The sequence below is a fragment of the Schistocerca piceifrons genome, chromosome X (assembly GCF_021461385.2).
Source record: "Schistocerca piceifrons isolate TAMUIC-IGC-003096 chromosome X, iqSchPice1.1, whole genome shotgun sequence".
In the NCBI taxonomy this organism is placed as follows: Eukaryota; Metazoa; Arthropoda; class Insecta; order Orthoptera; family Acrididae; genus Schistocerca; species Schistocerca piceifrons.
The window spans coordinates 950472977-950488496 of record NC_060149.1 but is presented as its reverse complement, the minus strand read 5'-3'; the positions used below and the strand labels follow the sequence as shown (position 1 = coordinate 950488496).

Sequence of the window (15520 nt, the reverse complement as noted above, 5' to 3'; positions counted from 1 at the left end):
TTTTTTAACCACATTTCGGCTGTGTACTTAATGTATTAGTCTGATAGAAACTCAGGGATAATTTGCTTCACTTTCTAATCTTCTGTGCAAGAGCTCATGGCTGCATCAAGATCGGAATAGATTATAGTCGAGAGTTTTCTTTCCATAGAGCAGCAACCAGCTGTCTGCCACTGGTCTCTTGATGCCAGCCACCATCTGACCAGTTGAGCTCATTGCGACGTATTTTTGGCACCATGCTGCTCTCGCATTTAAATTGTTTCTTTGTGTAGTTTGATTCTCCGTATGAAATAACTTTGATAAATGGGGTGGACACCGTGCAGTTACACATGTGTAGGTTATTGTGAATATATTTATCAGTTGTCATTTTCTTATTTGAACTTCCAATATTTGATGAGTAGTTATGAACTGGATTGTGTGTAGTTGAATCTTATGAATATTGTTTAAGTGTTATGAAATAGATGCAAGGGTCTAACACTTCAGACATATTTTTCATTTTGGGGTTAACTGACAGATGAAGGAGCCTCCATATTTGCCATGTCTTTTATAACAGCATCTTCTCATTGTTGATAGCCATGGCATAGGGAAGCTCTATGAGTGAACTGATGACACTGAAACGAAAATGCGGTAATAGACACCAGTTTGATTTTTGTTGCTGTTAATTGTGGCATGTCGTACTTCTGCTATTGACTTCTTAACTTTGGCAGTTGAATGCAAATGTTGTACGAAAGTTAAATGGTAACAGTTCATCACATATGTCAATTATTGAAACTTCATGAATGTGGAAATTCATTCATGCCAGAATGAAAGAAACAAGAAAATGCATTTCTGATGTGGTTTTCCTAATATCGTTCCACACTTCACACAAATGCTTCAAGGTGCATTTACCCCTCTGTTAAACCCACAGCAAACAGTATGTCACATATATTAGATATCTTCCTCGTGCTACTTAGTTTATAATGCATAAACAATGTTAAAAAGATCAAATTATGAAAAATCCAATTCATAACTGCAAGTCAAATACTAGAATTTTAAATTAGAAAATGACAGTTGATAAATACACTCATACCTTTTGTGTAGCTCCATGTTCACTTGGTTTACTAAAGTTATTTACTGCAGAAAATCCAACTATGCTAATAAATAATTTCATGCTTATCAGTGTGAGAGCATAAATTTACTACAAACGCAGATGCACCACATTCATCTGTTCGGACTACAACCAGTGTCAGATGCCTGGTGGGGAGCAGCTGGGTTGCAGTGGTTATGTAGGGTGAGGAAACATTTAAGCATAAACTGTTGTGATCTTGATGCAGCCAAAGGCTCTTTTGTTATTACTGTGTGGTTAGAAAGTGAAGCAGATTACCTTTGAGGTTTCATCAGCTTCATACTTTTAGCAGGCAGTCAAACTGCAGTTAAAAAATAAAGGAATGAATAGACTGGAGCATACAACTTTGCATCTACATTGCATGACATTTACCACTAGACCACGAGTGGTACAACACTCTAACAACTCAAGTGAAAGACAATGTCTACATCTTACAGTGTCTGCATCCTGTGTTGTCAAATCATGCATATGACAAGGCTTAGAATTCTGAGGGGTGGGGAACTTTCTGTGCTGTCAAGTGTATATGTAGAGTTGTTTCATTTAATGTGGTCTGGTAGTTGCTTCACATACTCATTTGATATAACTTTTTGTTAATGGTAACTACATTACCTGAGAGCTTGTATAGTTACAAATATTATTGATTGATCAATGGAAGGTCCAGGATGTAAGAACAATAATATAGAGGATAGATTTCTACTCGTAACGTAGAGAGTCATCGAGTTGTGGGCCGGCACAATGAATAGGACACTGGAAGTATGCACAATCTCCGACAAAGTCCTTCCTCAGAAGTAGAACTCTCTCTCTCTCTCTCTCTCTCTCTCTCTCTCTCTCTCTCTCTCTCACACACACACACACACACACACACACACACACACACACACGGCTACTGTCTGTGGCTATTAAGGCCCGACTGTGACTGTGTTTGACATGAGCAACAACTGCTGAAGTGAGTGACAGGTAAAAGGAGGCAGCACAGGTTGAGGAGTGGGAGGGATAGTGGGGTAGGGGTTGGGGAAGAAGTGAACCAACTGTGAGCTACTACCTGTATTCTGTAATGGTCTAACTTCTGTATCAATATTTTGTGATCAACACAACTGAACACCTTAGTTGATTAAAAAAAGATGGCTAGTGCTCGAAACCATTTGTTTAATCCATCCAGTATCTCACAGAGAAAAGAGAATATAGCATTTTCAGTTGTTAAACCACTTCTAAAACTGATCTGGACATTCGATAGCAAATTATGTGAAATAAAATGATCAATTATCCTTACATACACAGCCTTTTCAATAACTTAAGCAAACACTGTTGGCATAGAAATAGGTCTAAAATTGGTCACATTATCCCTTTCTCCACTTTTACAAAGTAGCTTTTTCATGCAAACAGATAGTTTGTTAGTGGTCATGCCGACATAGAATGTGTCACAAATGTTACCGCTTATTTGGTAGATCGTATGGCTGTTTTCACAGGTGGCTCTGTCTTTGATCAAATAGGAGATGCCAGTGATAGGACTGGAGTAGATATGGCTTCTGGGTCTGTTGCAGGAATATAAGCCTTGAGGCAAGGGGCTAGGAGCAAGAGAGGAGTAGTGATGGATAAGAGTATTGTCTAGTACTGGTGGGCAACAAGATATCATTATGGGAGGGTTGGGGAAGACAATAGTGAGGATATTTTAGGACAGGTCGGGAGACAGTCAAAACTGAAATGACAAATATCCTCCCCATCCCTCCCACAGTGATATTCCACCACCCACCCAACATATGAAATATACTTGTCCATCTCTAGCGTGCCCCAGTTCCCAACTCCTTGGTACATGCCTCATATCTATGCAATAGACTCAGATGCAAGACCTGGCATGACAAATTTTTTCCAAAGTCTGTGCCGAATTTTATTAAATTAGTGGGGTGCCTTAACGATTTAAGAAATTTCACATGGGATGAAAGTCATCCAGAATCTTCTGAAGCCATTAAGGTGGTGCTTAGTAACCCACTAGTATTAGACATACCAAATTTTGAGGTCATGTTCTTCTTGCAGACAGACACCTAATTCTTCTGGAGTAGAAAGTGGTAGCTGTCCTCCTACAGGAACAGAATGGCAGGGGACGTGTTGCATGTAGATGCCCTATAGCAATGCACCTTGGGAACTTTCACCTGCGGAGATGAAATATTCTATGTATGAATGGGAAGCCTTGGCGGTTATGTTTGCCCTTAAGAAATTCAGATTTTATTTTGAACACCAGGAATTTTGTTTAGAGACTGACAATCAAGCTCTTAGTTAGGTTTTGGCTCATTATTTCCATAATACCCTCTTAGGCATTTATAAAACTGTTGTCAAGATCAGACGACACATCACCTGGTCCCCCCTGTATAAGCAAGCCTGGAGGTTGGTGGGGTCAAGATCACTCAACATGTCACCTGGTCCTCCCTGAATAAGGCTGTCCAGAGGTTGGTGGAGGAGTGTGAGAGCCGTAAGGGAGCTGAGCCCAACTGGAATTCCCTCAAGTGGCTTTTAGAGCCTACCTGTTAGGAATGCCTGATGGATTAAATTTGTATGGATTATATAGGTCCACTTCATCAAGTGTGTGTGTGTATTAGGCACCTACTAGTTATCATGGATGACTTTTCTCGTTTTTTTGACACATTCCGAGCAGAGAAATGACATTCCTGGCAGCTGGCCAGCATTTGTTATGAATTTTTTCTGTTTCCAGGCCACCGAGGATGCTTGATAGCTTCTGTTTCCCAGCTATTTGTGAGGTTCTGCTTTGACAATGGAATTAAAGATGTGACCACAAATCCTTTTACCAGCATACTTTGCTGACCAGGTGAACTGCAAGTTGAAGGCTGTGCTTATCTTTCACAACAAGGCTCAGACAACGTGGCTCAATTTTATCTTTAACACTGCACAACCCAAGTCCCTGGAGACTGCTCCAGTATCCCTTATGTTAGCACATCCAGTCAATTTTCCTCTTGTCAACCTGTAGTCAATCAATGATTTGCTTCAAGAACAAGTCACCCTAGCAGTAACACAGCACAACTGGAGCCAGGCTAGACATAATACCAAAATTGCCTGTCACAGGTTATCCATCTGTTAGTCAAGGGCTAAATGGTTCATTGGAAAGGCTGGGGACACAGTGTTAGTCCGAAACCCTAATATTGCTGAAAAGGGGGAGTTAGGGTTCGATAGCAAGCTAGCTCCTCAGTTGTTGGGACCCTGTTAGATTGTCAGGGTGGTGAGTTCGGCAAACCTCCTGGTTCTGAATTTATGGACATGCACATTACTCATATCAAGGAGAGGCATATGTAAAGGGCTCCTTAATGGTGGGGGCGGGGGATTTTGGTTTGGTGGAGGAGGCTGAACCATGGTGGGCTCCCTCTTCGAATTCGAGCCCCATGTGCCAGGCAGATGTCACTTCTCACAGCTCAGAGCTCGTGGCACCAGTGGGCAATGTGGAGCAAGAATGGGTGTAGAGGAACAGCAGTGGATCTCACAGGCAGTCGGTGTCTTGAAGCTGGACTGGAGGGTGAGTCATGCAGGGCTCGTGGGCAGCATGTACTGGTTAGCCGAACTTTATGTGGCAGTATCATTATACCATCACAATCATTACAATAATACAACCTTCTTTCAATAATGGTAACTGCCATAGGCTGATCAGCCCAAGATTATCATCACTCATCTAAAAGCTGGTATGTACACCTCTGGCACAGACAACAGTAGGGAGACATAGTGGCACAGAAGCAATGAGGCCTTCATAGATCACTGGAGGAAGTTGGAACCATATTTATACAATCAGGCCACTTCATTCCCATAAATTCTGGAAGGGGAGATGATCTCTGACGTTATGTTAAATCACATCCCAGATCTGTTCAACCAGGTTGAGGGCTGGCGAGTTGGGTGGCCAACACATCAATTGGAACTCACCACTGTGTTCCTGAAACCACTCGATCACACTCATGGCCTTGTGAAATGGTGCATTGTTTTCATGAAAAATAACACACTCAATGCAAATACTTTCAGAAAAGACTTTCTGACACTTAAACGTTTACTCAATGGGAAACATGATCGTCACGAAGGAGTGGACCTAACATGAACCATGGACCGTGGCAGTGGTAGCGAGGCTTGCGTGCCTCAGCAATACAGATAGTCGTTCCATAGGTGCAACCCCAATGGAGGGGTATCTGTTGTGGGGCCAGACAAACGTGTGGTCCCTTAAGAGGGGCAGCAGTCTTTTCAGTAGTTGCAGGGGCGACAGTCAGGATGAATGACTGATCTGGTCTTGTAACATTAACCAAAACAGCCTTGCTGTGCTGGTACTGTAAACGGATGAAAGCAAGGGGAAACTATAGCCGTAATTTTTCACGAGGGGATGCAAATTTACTGTCCATTAAATGATGATGGTGTCCTCTTGGGTAAAACATTCCGGAAGTCAAATAGTCCCCCATTCAGATCTCCAGGATGACATCATTATCAGGAGACAGAAAACTTATGTTCTACAAATTGGAACATGGAATGTCAGACCCTTTAATCAGGCAGGCAGGTTAGAAAATTTAAAAAGGGAAATGGATAGTGTAAAGATAAATATGGTGGGAATTGGTTAAGTTTGATGGCATGAGGAAAAAGACTTCTGGTCAGATGAATAGGGGATTATAAATACAAACTCATATAGGGGTAATGGAGGAGTAGGTTTAAAAATGAATAAAAAACAGGAGTGCGGGTAAGCTACTATGAACAGCATAGTGAATGCAGTATTGCAGCCAAGATAGACACAAAGCCCACACCTGCCACAGTAGTACAAGTTCATATGCCAACTAGGTCCCCAGATGATGAAGAGATTAAAGAAATGTATGATGAGATAAAAGAAATTATTCAGATAACGAAGGAAGACGAAAATTTAATAGACATAGGAGATTGGAATTCAATAGTAGGAAAAGGAAGAGAAGGAAAAGGAGCAGGTGAATATGGAATGTGGATAAGGAATGAAAGAGGAAGCCATCTGGTAGAATTTTGCACAGCTTCGGGCCACCCCCAAAAACTTACTTTTTCATATTTGGTGCATTGTGCTGCCACCTACTCCATATCAGAGACCTCAGTAGTCATTATACATCGTGAGAGAGCAAAATGGGGCACTCCGCGGAGCTCATTGACTTTGAATGTGGTCAGGTGATAGGGTGTCATTGGTGTCACATGTCTGTATGCGAGCTTTCCACACTCCAGAACATTCCTACATCCACTGTTTCTGATGAGATAGTGAAGTGGAAGCATGAAGGGACACATGCAGCACAAAAGCATACAGGCCAATCTTGTCTGCTGACTGAAAGATACCGCCGACATTTGGAGAAGGTTGTAATGTGTAATAAGCAGATATCTATCCAGACCTGAAAGAACTGCAAAAAGGTAGGAATTGTAAGAGATGGGATCTGGATAAAGTGAAAGGATCAGAGATTGTAGAGTGTTTCAGAAAGCACTAGGGAACCATTGACAAGGACATGGGTAAGAGATACAGCAGAAGAGAAAGGGTAGCTTTGAGAGATTACTAGTGAAAGTAGGAGAGGATCAAGTAGGTAAAAAGACGAGGCTAGTAGAAATCCTTGGGTAACAGCGGAGATACTGAATTAAATAGATGAATGGTGAAAATATAAAAATGCGGTAAATGAAGCAGGCTGAAAGGAATACAAACATCTCAAAAATGAGATCGACAGGAAGTGCAAAATGGCTCAGCAGGGATGGTAACAGGACAAATTTAAGGATGTAGAGGCATACTAGGGGTAAGACAAACACTGCCTACTGGAATACTGAAGAGACCTATAGAGGGTCTATACAAGGGCGATGCACTTGCGGGCAATATTTTGAAAATGGAAGAGAACGTAGATGACGATGAAATGGGAGATACGATATTGCGTGAAGAATTTGACAGTGCTGAAGGACATAAGTTGAAACAAGGCCCTGGGATGAGGCAACCTCCATTAAAACTACTGATAGCCTTGGGACAGCCAGCCTTGAAAAAACTCTGCCATCTGGTCAGAAAAATGTGTGAGACAGGCAAAATACCTCCAGACTTCAAGAAGAATATAATAATTGCAATTCCAAAGAAAGCAAATGTTGAACGGCATGAAAATTACCTATCTATCAGTTTAATAAGTCATGACTGTAGAATACTAACATGAATTCTGTACAGTCGAATGGAAAAACTGGTAGGTGCTGACCTCAGGGAAGATTAGTTTCGATTCCGTAGAAACGTTGGAACACGTGAGGCAATACCGACCCTATGATTTATCTTAGATGATAGATGAAGGAAAGGCAAACCTACATTTCTAGTATTTGTAAACTTAAAGAAGCTTTCGACAATGTTGACTGGCATACTCTCTTTCAATTCTGAAGGTGGCAGTCGTCAAATGCAGGGAGTGAAAGGCTATTTACAATTTGTACAGAAACCAGATGGCAGTTATAAAAGGGGAGGAGCAAAAGGGAAGCAGTGGTTGGGAAGGGAGTGAGACAGGGTTTTAGCCTATCCCTGGTGTCACTCAGTCTGCATATTGAGCAAGCAATAAAGGGAACAAATGAAAAATTTTGAGTAGGAATTAAAATCCAGGGAGGAGAAATAAAAACTTTGAGGTTAGCCAATGACATTTTAATTCCATCAGCGACAGTAAAGGGCCTGGAAGATCAGTTGAACAGAATGGATAGCACATTCAAAGAGGGATATAAGACGAACATCAACAAAAGCAAAACAAGAATAATGGAATGTAGTCGAATTAAGTTGGGTGATGATGACAGATTTACATTATGAAATAAGACAATTAAGGTAATAGATAAGTTCTGCTATTTGGGGAGCAAAATAACTGACGAAGGTTGAAGTAGAGAGAATATAAAATGTAGTCTGGCAGTGCCAAGGACAGCATTTCTGAAGAAGAGAAATTTGTTCACATTGAGCATACATTTAAGTGTCAGGAAGTCTTTTCAGAAAGTATTTGCATTGAGTGTAACCATGTATGCAAGTGAAACATGGACGATAAATAGTTTAGACAAGAAGAGAACAGAAGCTTTCGAAATGTGGTGCTACAGAAGAATGCTGAAGATTAGATGGGTAGATTATGTGACTAATGAGGAGATACTGAATAGAATTGGGAAGAAGAGGAATTTGTGGCACAACTTAACTATTGGGTGGCATACAAAATGTGTTACCAATTGTTTCTTTTACAATTTACACCACACATTAGATACTCCGCTGGGATCTCTACAGCAGTACCAGCAGAGCTTGGAAAAACAAATGAGTTACGAAATGACATGTAATTCATGATACTGCCACTAGGAGACTAGTAACCAGCAATGACTGACAGTGGAAGACTGACAACACAGCAACGATCGGCAATTGTGCTACTTTTTCATGAAACGAAAAGCCTTGTTGTGACTCAGAGGCGTTTTCGACAACAGTTTAACACACGATGGGTCCCTTGCAAGAAGACCATTCATGGGTTGTACGATAAATTTGTACAGGAAGGAACAGTATTGGAATCGAAGCGACCTCGGACTAAGCCTGTTTGTTCGCCAGAGAATATTTAAGCAGTACGAGTTGCTGTACAGAGAAGTCCCAGGAAATTGTGCAGAAAGGCAGCAGTGCAACTGGGATTACCCAGTCGCTCCATTCAATGCATTCTTAAAAGTGGCCTCCACATGTACCCATACAAGATGACCTGTGCACAGAAGCTCACTGAAGAACACAAGCAGCAGAGACTACTGTTTGCTCAGTGGGTGGAGGATAGGGAAGAAACTCTCAACAACGTTTGGTTTTCAGATGAGGCGCATTTTCATTTAGATGGTGTGGTTAACAAACAAAATGTACACTTTTGGGCCACTGAAAACCCAAAAGTGCTTCATGAATGACATTATGCTCTGAGGATTACAGTGTGGGCAGCAATTTCCAGTCACGGACTTACTGGACCCTTTTTCTTTGAAGAAACTGAACAGCGAACGTTATTTGAGCATGCTTCGCAATAGATTCATTCCACAGCTTCTTGCTACTGCCTTGCCCTTCAACACACAGTGATTCATGCAAGATGGAGCAAGGCCACATACTGCAAACACTGTGTTGGAGTTTTTACACAAGCATTTCGACATGCGGATCATTTCACTCAGGTTTCCAGGTTGCTTCAATGATGGACAAAATTGGCCCCCCAATAGTCCAGACCTCAATCCATGTGACTCTTTTCTTTGGGGGTACCTAAAGGAAAAAAATTTCCTGAAATGTCCACGTGATTTAATGGAGCTCAGAAGACTTATTCTTTAAGCTTTCAGTGAAATTAGGGAAGACATGTGCTGTAGGGTACTCATTAACTTCAGCGTTCCTTTGAAGAAAGTTGGGAAACAAAATGGTGGGCATATTGAGCATGTACTGAGTTAGAACAAATCTCCATGGACGGCTCTTCATTATAGCATATGTTCCTTTCAGATTGTATTGACAATAAAGTTTATATTCAAAAACAAAATGGTAACACATTTCGTTGCGCCACCCTATAGAAGAAGGGACTGGTTGGTAGGACAGGTTCTGAGCCATCAAGGGATCATCGATTTAGTATTGGAGGGAAGGGTGGAGGGTGAAAATCAGAGGGAGACCAAGCCATGAATACACTAAACAGATTCAGGAGGATGTGGGTTGCAGTAGTTACTCGGGGATGAAGAAGCTTGCACAGGATAGAGTGGCATGGAGAGCTGCATCAATCCAGTCTTGCCACTGAAGAGCACAACAACAATAGAAGGGGTGGATGTGCTTTGCAACCAGTTTACAATACTTCTTTTGTGACACAGTGCCTCACACAAGCTCCACTGGACCCATGGGTGCCCTTGTGGTTGTTTCCCAGAGTATAATGGAGGCCCCTACAGTACAGGAGTCAAGAGGCTGTTCCCCTTGTGGGTGACGGAAATGCACCCTCCCAAAGGCACGATGAAGGTATTGGGATTCATCAGACCACACAGTGCTAGGCCATTGTGCCAACATCCAGCGCCAATAGTTACATACCTATTTCAGTTGTTGTCGATGTCATGGCGTGGGTCATCAGCGGCACAGACTCATCATTAGGAGTGTTTGGAGCATTGTGCATTCAGACACAATTGTACTCTGCCCAGCATTAATGTCTGATGTTAGTTACACCACAGTTTGTTGCCTGTCTTGTTTTACCAGTCTGCCTAGCCTATGATGTCTACCATCTGTGATGAGGAGTACTTGCCCAACCCCATAACGTCTGGCCATGGTCTCACCTTTGTTTTGCCATGTGTTGAAGACAACTGGCATAGTACTACTTCAACACCTGGCAAGCTGTGCAGCTTCCAAAACGTTCATACCAAGCCTTCAGGCCATCAAAATCTGCTCTTGGTCAAACTCAGATTGTGCGCATTTCCTATTTTACAACAAGACAAGATGCTCACTGATACTCCATGCAACGTGTGTGTGTCTGACTAGAAGACAAGGTGAGATGCTATTGCCTGGATGAGTTTATACTGACAGTAGATCAGTGATCATAATGTTTTGGCTGCTGTGTATATGGATTTAGTATTATGACTTCCAAGTGGATGCTGGACAATGCCAAGGGAACCATTCTGCAACATTTGAGGCAACTGTAAAATGCATCAATTTATTACAAGGGTGTGCCAGAAAATAATGCCTCCAAAATTTTGATTCTGTTCTTAATATCAGTTGTCATGCATATGACACTGTTGATGTTACCACTTTGCTGACACAGTATGCAGCACCCTCCTGATGAACAGTTCTGAACTGCAGGGTGTGTGTGTGTGTGTTATTTAACTGTGTCAGCATGTGAGAAAATCCTCAGACAACAGAGCACCAATTCAAATAGTTCATCCACATGTGGAGCACCCTCTCCTTCAGCATGACAATGCCAGACCATACACAACTTTTTTTTTTTGCACCTGCAACAGTCTGACACCTTTGATTCATTATTATTGATCATCCTCCATACTGACCCGGTTTGAGCCAATGAATTTTCAACTGTTTGCAAAACTTAAAGAACACCTTCAGGGACTCAACTTTGATAGTGATGAATTAGTGTAAGCGTAGGTGAGGCTGTGGGTCTGCCAACGAAGTCAAGCATTCTACAGTGACGACACCAACAACCTGGTGTCTCACTGGGAGAAAGGTGTTCAGTGCCACGGTGACTATGTTAGAAATAAATATAGAAACATGAAGAATAAATATGTTAAATATTAAGTTTGTTTTAATTAAAATGCTTCAATAATTTCCGAATAGAAATTTTGTGTCATTACTTTCCAGCATGTGCTCATGCCCAAAATATACACCAATTAAAAATTAACATTTAATTAATTTGGCAAAGAAAGTGGCTTTCAACTGATACAATGTTAAGTTCATAGGGAAGTTCAGTTCATCAACTAACACAGCACACAGAGTATGAGAAGACTTCTTGTAGGTAAAAAGTTACATTATGGGCACCATTTGGATGTTTTGGTTAACATTAGGCTGTGCTACTGATCAATTTGTTACCATATCCTTTACTTGGCTTTCACATTTCTAGACTTTGTCAGCTCACAGCCACACTGCCACTTTTGAACATAGGCTAAGCCTTGAGATGCACTATGAATCAGACTCCCACTACAACCAATGTTACAAGGGGGGAGTGGGTCTAGAACCACATTTTAACCTTGTAGCCTTTGAATAGTTCTCCAGTTTAGGTCCAAAGTCAATGGATCTTCAAACTGCTTTTCATTTACATGATGTGTCTTGTGCATACATATCATCCTGAATGCCAAACCATCATTACATCAGGGTTCAAAGCCAAAGCCTGAACTGTGTTGGGTCTAACCACTCTTTTACTGTATTTAATAAAATTTAGTATATTTATTTTCCTATCATTTCCTCACAGTGATTGTTTAGGATTACTGTTGTGATAATGCTTGTCAAATGAATTGCAAGCTGTTCACATAGTTTGTATAATCTATAATGAAGTACTCGCATATATTCAAATGCAAATGCTGCATTAATGCTATCCCAGTACTTCTGCAGTTGCAGTCAAGATGTATGTTGAAGCAGATTTTTTCAGCACAGATAGTTCACAAGTAGTTTGCGTGATTGTGTCAGTTTGCTCAATTCTCATTTGCAGGATAATAATACTAGTGGCACCAAGTGAATTTGTTTGCTGCTGATAGGTGAATACCCTACAACCAGTTGCACTACGTCAGATTTCAAGTGACATGTATATGTAAGATTATTTACACCAGTAACTGTAACATTGTGACAGTTTCACAAACAATATGAGTAACAATGTGCAGCAAATGCAGAAAGTGGTTATGAACAAACCTGTCAATATTTAATGTGTAACCCCATGGCTTCATCAAAACTTTGCTGCCAACATACAAATTCATTCTGCTGTGTAACAATTTATGCTTCCATGTGATATTTGCCTGAAATTTAACTTTACTGCTGAGAGTTCTACTTACATATGGTTCACATATTCAAAGTAAACAAAATGTACTTCTCAGATTAGTGACCATGCAAGTGTCACTTCAAAATTATTTATAAATAATTTATTTTACATTATCAGTAAATAAATTACAATTCTCATTCCATACAACGATACACTGCAATAATGCATTAACTGCAGCCATACCATTTACAAATTTAATGGCACTGCTAAGGTTCACTACGGTCATAATCATTCTTAAGTTGCACATTAAGGTTGTCATTCAAAAGAAGTGTATCAGAGCAGAATATACCCACTTTATGGCAACCAGTTTATCAGCATAATTGGGTTGTGCATTAAAAAAGTTTTGCATGTTTACTAACCATTAAATTGAAACTCTTGCTCAATTCTATGTGAGGTTTAATACAAGGCTTATTTCAATGCACTGTGCCGAATTATTCATGTTTCCAGCTGTATGACATCAATTGTATGTATTCACGCATCACACTGCACACGGAAATTAATGAAACCCTGTTAAGAAATACAAGTAAGCCACTTACTATGAAGTGTAACTCAGTTTGTACTTCATCAGTTTCATCTTTTTTTATCCACTTAGTTGGCTCCTGGTCCATCGCTTCAGTTCTACAGTCTGAAAAGAAAAAGCAATCAGATAAGAAAAGTTTTTGGCCCACTCAGTTTCTGTTTTTACCATGAGGTATAGCTCAAAGGCAGTATTGTCACTCATATATTGCGTGCAGTAAATGGGTGATTACACACGAAACAGATGCAAAGTGGCTGAGGAGAAGTGTGTTCATTGATATAAACTTATTCACATTTTGCAGGTCATGAAGAGTGAGAACAATCATAAAATAACACGCAATGGAAACAGAGCATTTAAATTTGCTACTGCTTCTTTGTAACACTGGCTCATGGATACCATCCTGTTGTGACAATTATGGAAGATGTGTAATTTTGTGTGCATGCATTAACTTCAGTATTACAAACAATCACAGCAGTCAATAGATTGCAGCGATATTACTTAATAACATCAAATATTTCATTCTATACTTGGTTCATTGTGTTAATTTCAGTGTGATAGGGACATGAAGAAAATCCGGATTTACGGATTGTTTATCAGTGAATATGCATTTTCAACGTAGGCATTACCTTGAAACTTACTTCATCTGTATTCATTCACGGATGTATGCCCAATTTACAGGAAGCGTCATCATTTTAGAATCTTTACCTGCTATTAAAGGAAACCAATACCTGCACTGTAGAGTGCACATTGCAATGTGGAAATTCTCATTCTTGATTACCATCAAGATTAAACATTGGTTAGCATTTTCTAACAAAACTGATTTACTGAAACGACTTCATACTAACTGTAAATATGATGAATGATCTATTGAGATCTGATGACATGTAATGCTTTACGTTAGGCAGATTATAGTTAATCTGTACCTTGTATCTTGCCAGTTCGTAAATGATGTTGCAGTACTCTTATACAGAACTCCATTAAAACCCACACACTACAACCAACTGGTATTTACATATGATTACACGAATACTAACGACACGAATAATCAAAGAACAGTGAAAACTAACAAAATGCAACAGAATTGCAGCATTTCCTTTCATGCGAACATACTCAAACCATGAAATGATGTAACTGTGGGCACTTTAAAAAATGCTTACGTTAGCCCTAAGATCTGGAGCCGCTTTATGTCTACATCACATCACAGAAAATTATCATCACAATCATTATTACTGCTAAGTAAGTCAAAATAACCGTACTAACATGGACAACCTTTGAATTTCACTGTCCACCTTTTCTCGTTAGCCCCGAAGTATATGAGGAGATTACTTCGTAGACAAACTGCTCCTGACAGCACGTCACACACTCAGCCGTTTCTTTTACGAAGATACACGTAGCGATTTTAACGGTCAGGCCAAAAACAAGCACTAACAACTCAGGTATTTAGTTGTTACGAACATAACCTGAAAAATTACAACATTCACACACCGTCACCAAGCACACTATAGGTGATGTGATCACAATTAAATACAGAATAAAATCTCATCCTTATGTACCCATTAAAAATTAAAACATAAAAAAGACAGCAGCCTCAAACAGCAGAGTCATCACAAGATATTCGTGAACTAGTACACTCATCAAACTCAACTGTTACTGTGATAGAAATTAAGTACCATGTTAATTTACTTCCGAAACACATTGCAGTTTATAAACGCTTATAAATTACCTGGAGAATATCACACACAAATTTCCACAACACCACGAGGATGCTTCTGACTACACAGTACACGAAGGGTGACAGTATCGCAGAACCAGCAGATGCATTCAAAACCAGCGTGGATCTTGTCGCTCGTGTGGCCAACAGCAGAATTTTACGTCTTTTTCAGTGAGTGTTACGAGATATGTAATTAACAGTTTTTTCTGTATTTTCTATAGTATTTGCGTGCATTAGCGTGAAATAGACTTGATAAATTGAAGGTTTCAGTTTTTATTTGCGTTTGAATAGGAAAAGCGAAGGACAGCTTCGCGTGTACGCAAACGTTTGTTTACATTCTTAAATTACATTGTTAAATGTGCGGGATCATCAATTAAGTAGTGCACAGTACTCAGTATTTACGTTTATTAGTGTCATTTAGACTCAATACATTGAACATAGCAGTTTTTATACATTTTATTAGGTCATTTTTCACGTGTACGTGAACGTTTGTTTACATTATAAATACGAGGGTTAATCAGTTTAAGTTAGTGTTGGATGCTTAGTATTCACGCTTATTAGTGTCATTTAGGCTCGTTACATTGAAGGTAGCAGTTTTTATACGTTTTATTAGGAAAAGTGATACTGACGGTGAACTCTAACGCCACTTGCATATGTTTGACTAGCGTTAACAGTTAAGTAGACGCAAAATACGTGGTAAATTGGTGTTACACTAAAATGTCTGAGTAAATCAATGTTACAATAAA

The 15520-nt window shown here is 40.0% G+C and overlaps 1 protein-coding gene across 2 annotated transcripts in view; it reads right to left on the bottom strand.

Annotated features, from left to right (window-relative positions):
* Positions 1-14495, bottom strand: part of LOC124723032 — a 40183-nt gene extending 25688 nt beyond the window's left edge. The window contains exons 1-2 of one of the 2 annotated variants that reach the window (XM_047248207.1): positions 14324-14495; positions 13083-13171 (exon numbers count right to left, since the gene is read on the bottom strand). In XM_047248207.1, coding sequence (XP_047104163.1) covers positions 13083-13154 — 72 coding nt within the window. In that variant the 5' untranslated portion in view covers positions 13155-13171; positions 14324-14495. The remainder of the gene's footprint in view (positions 1-13082; positions 13172-14323) is intronic. The other variant, XM_047248208.1, reaches the window with a different exon arrangement.
* Between the last annotated feature and the right edge of the window lie 1025 nt (positions 14496-15520).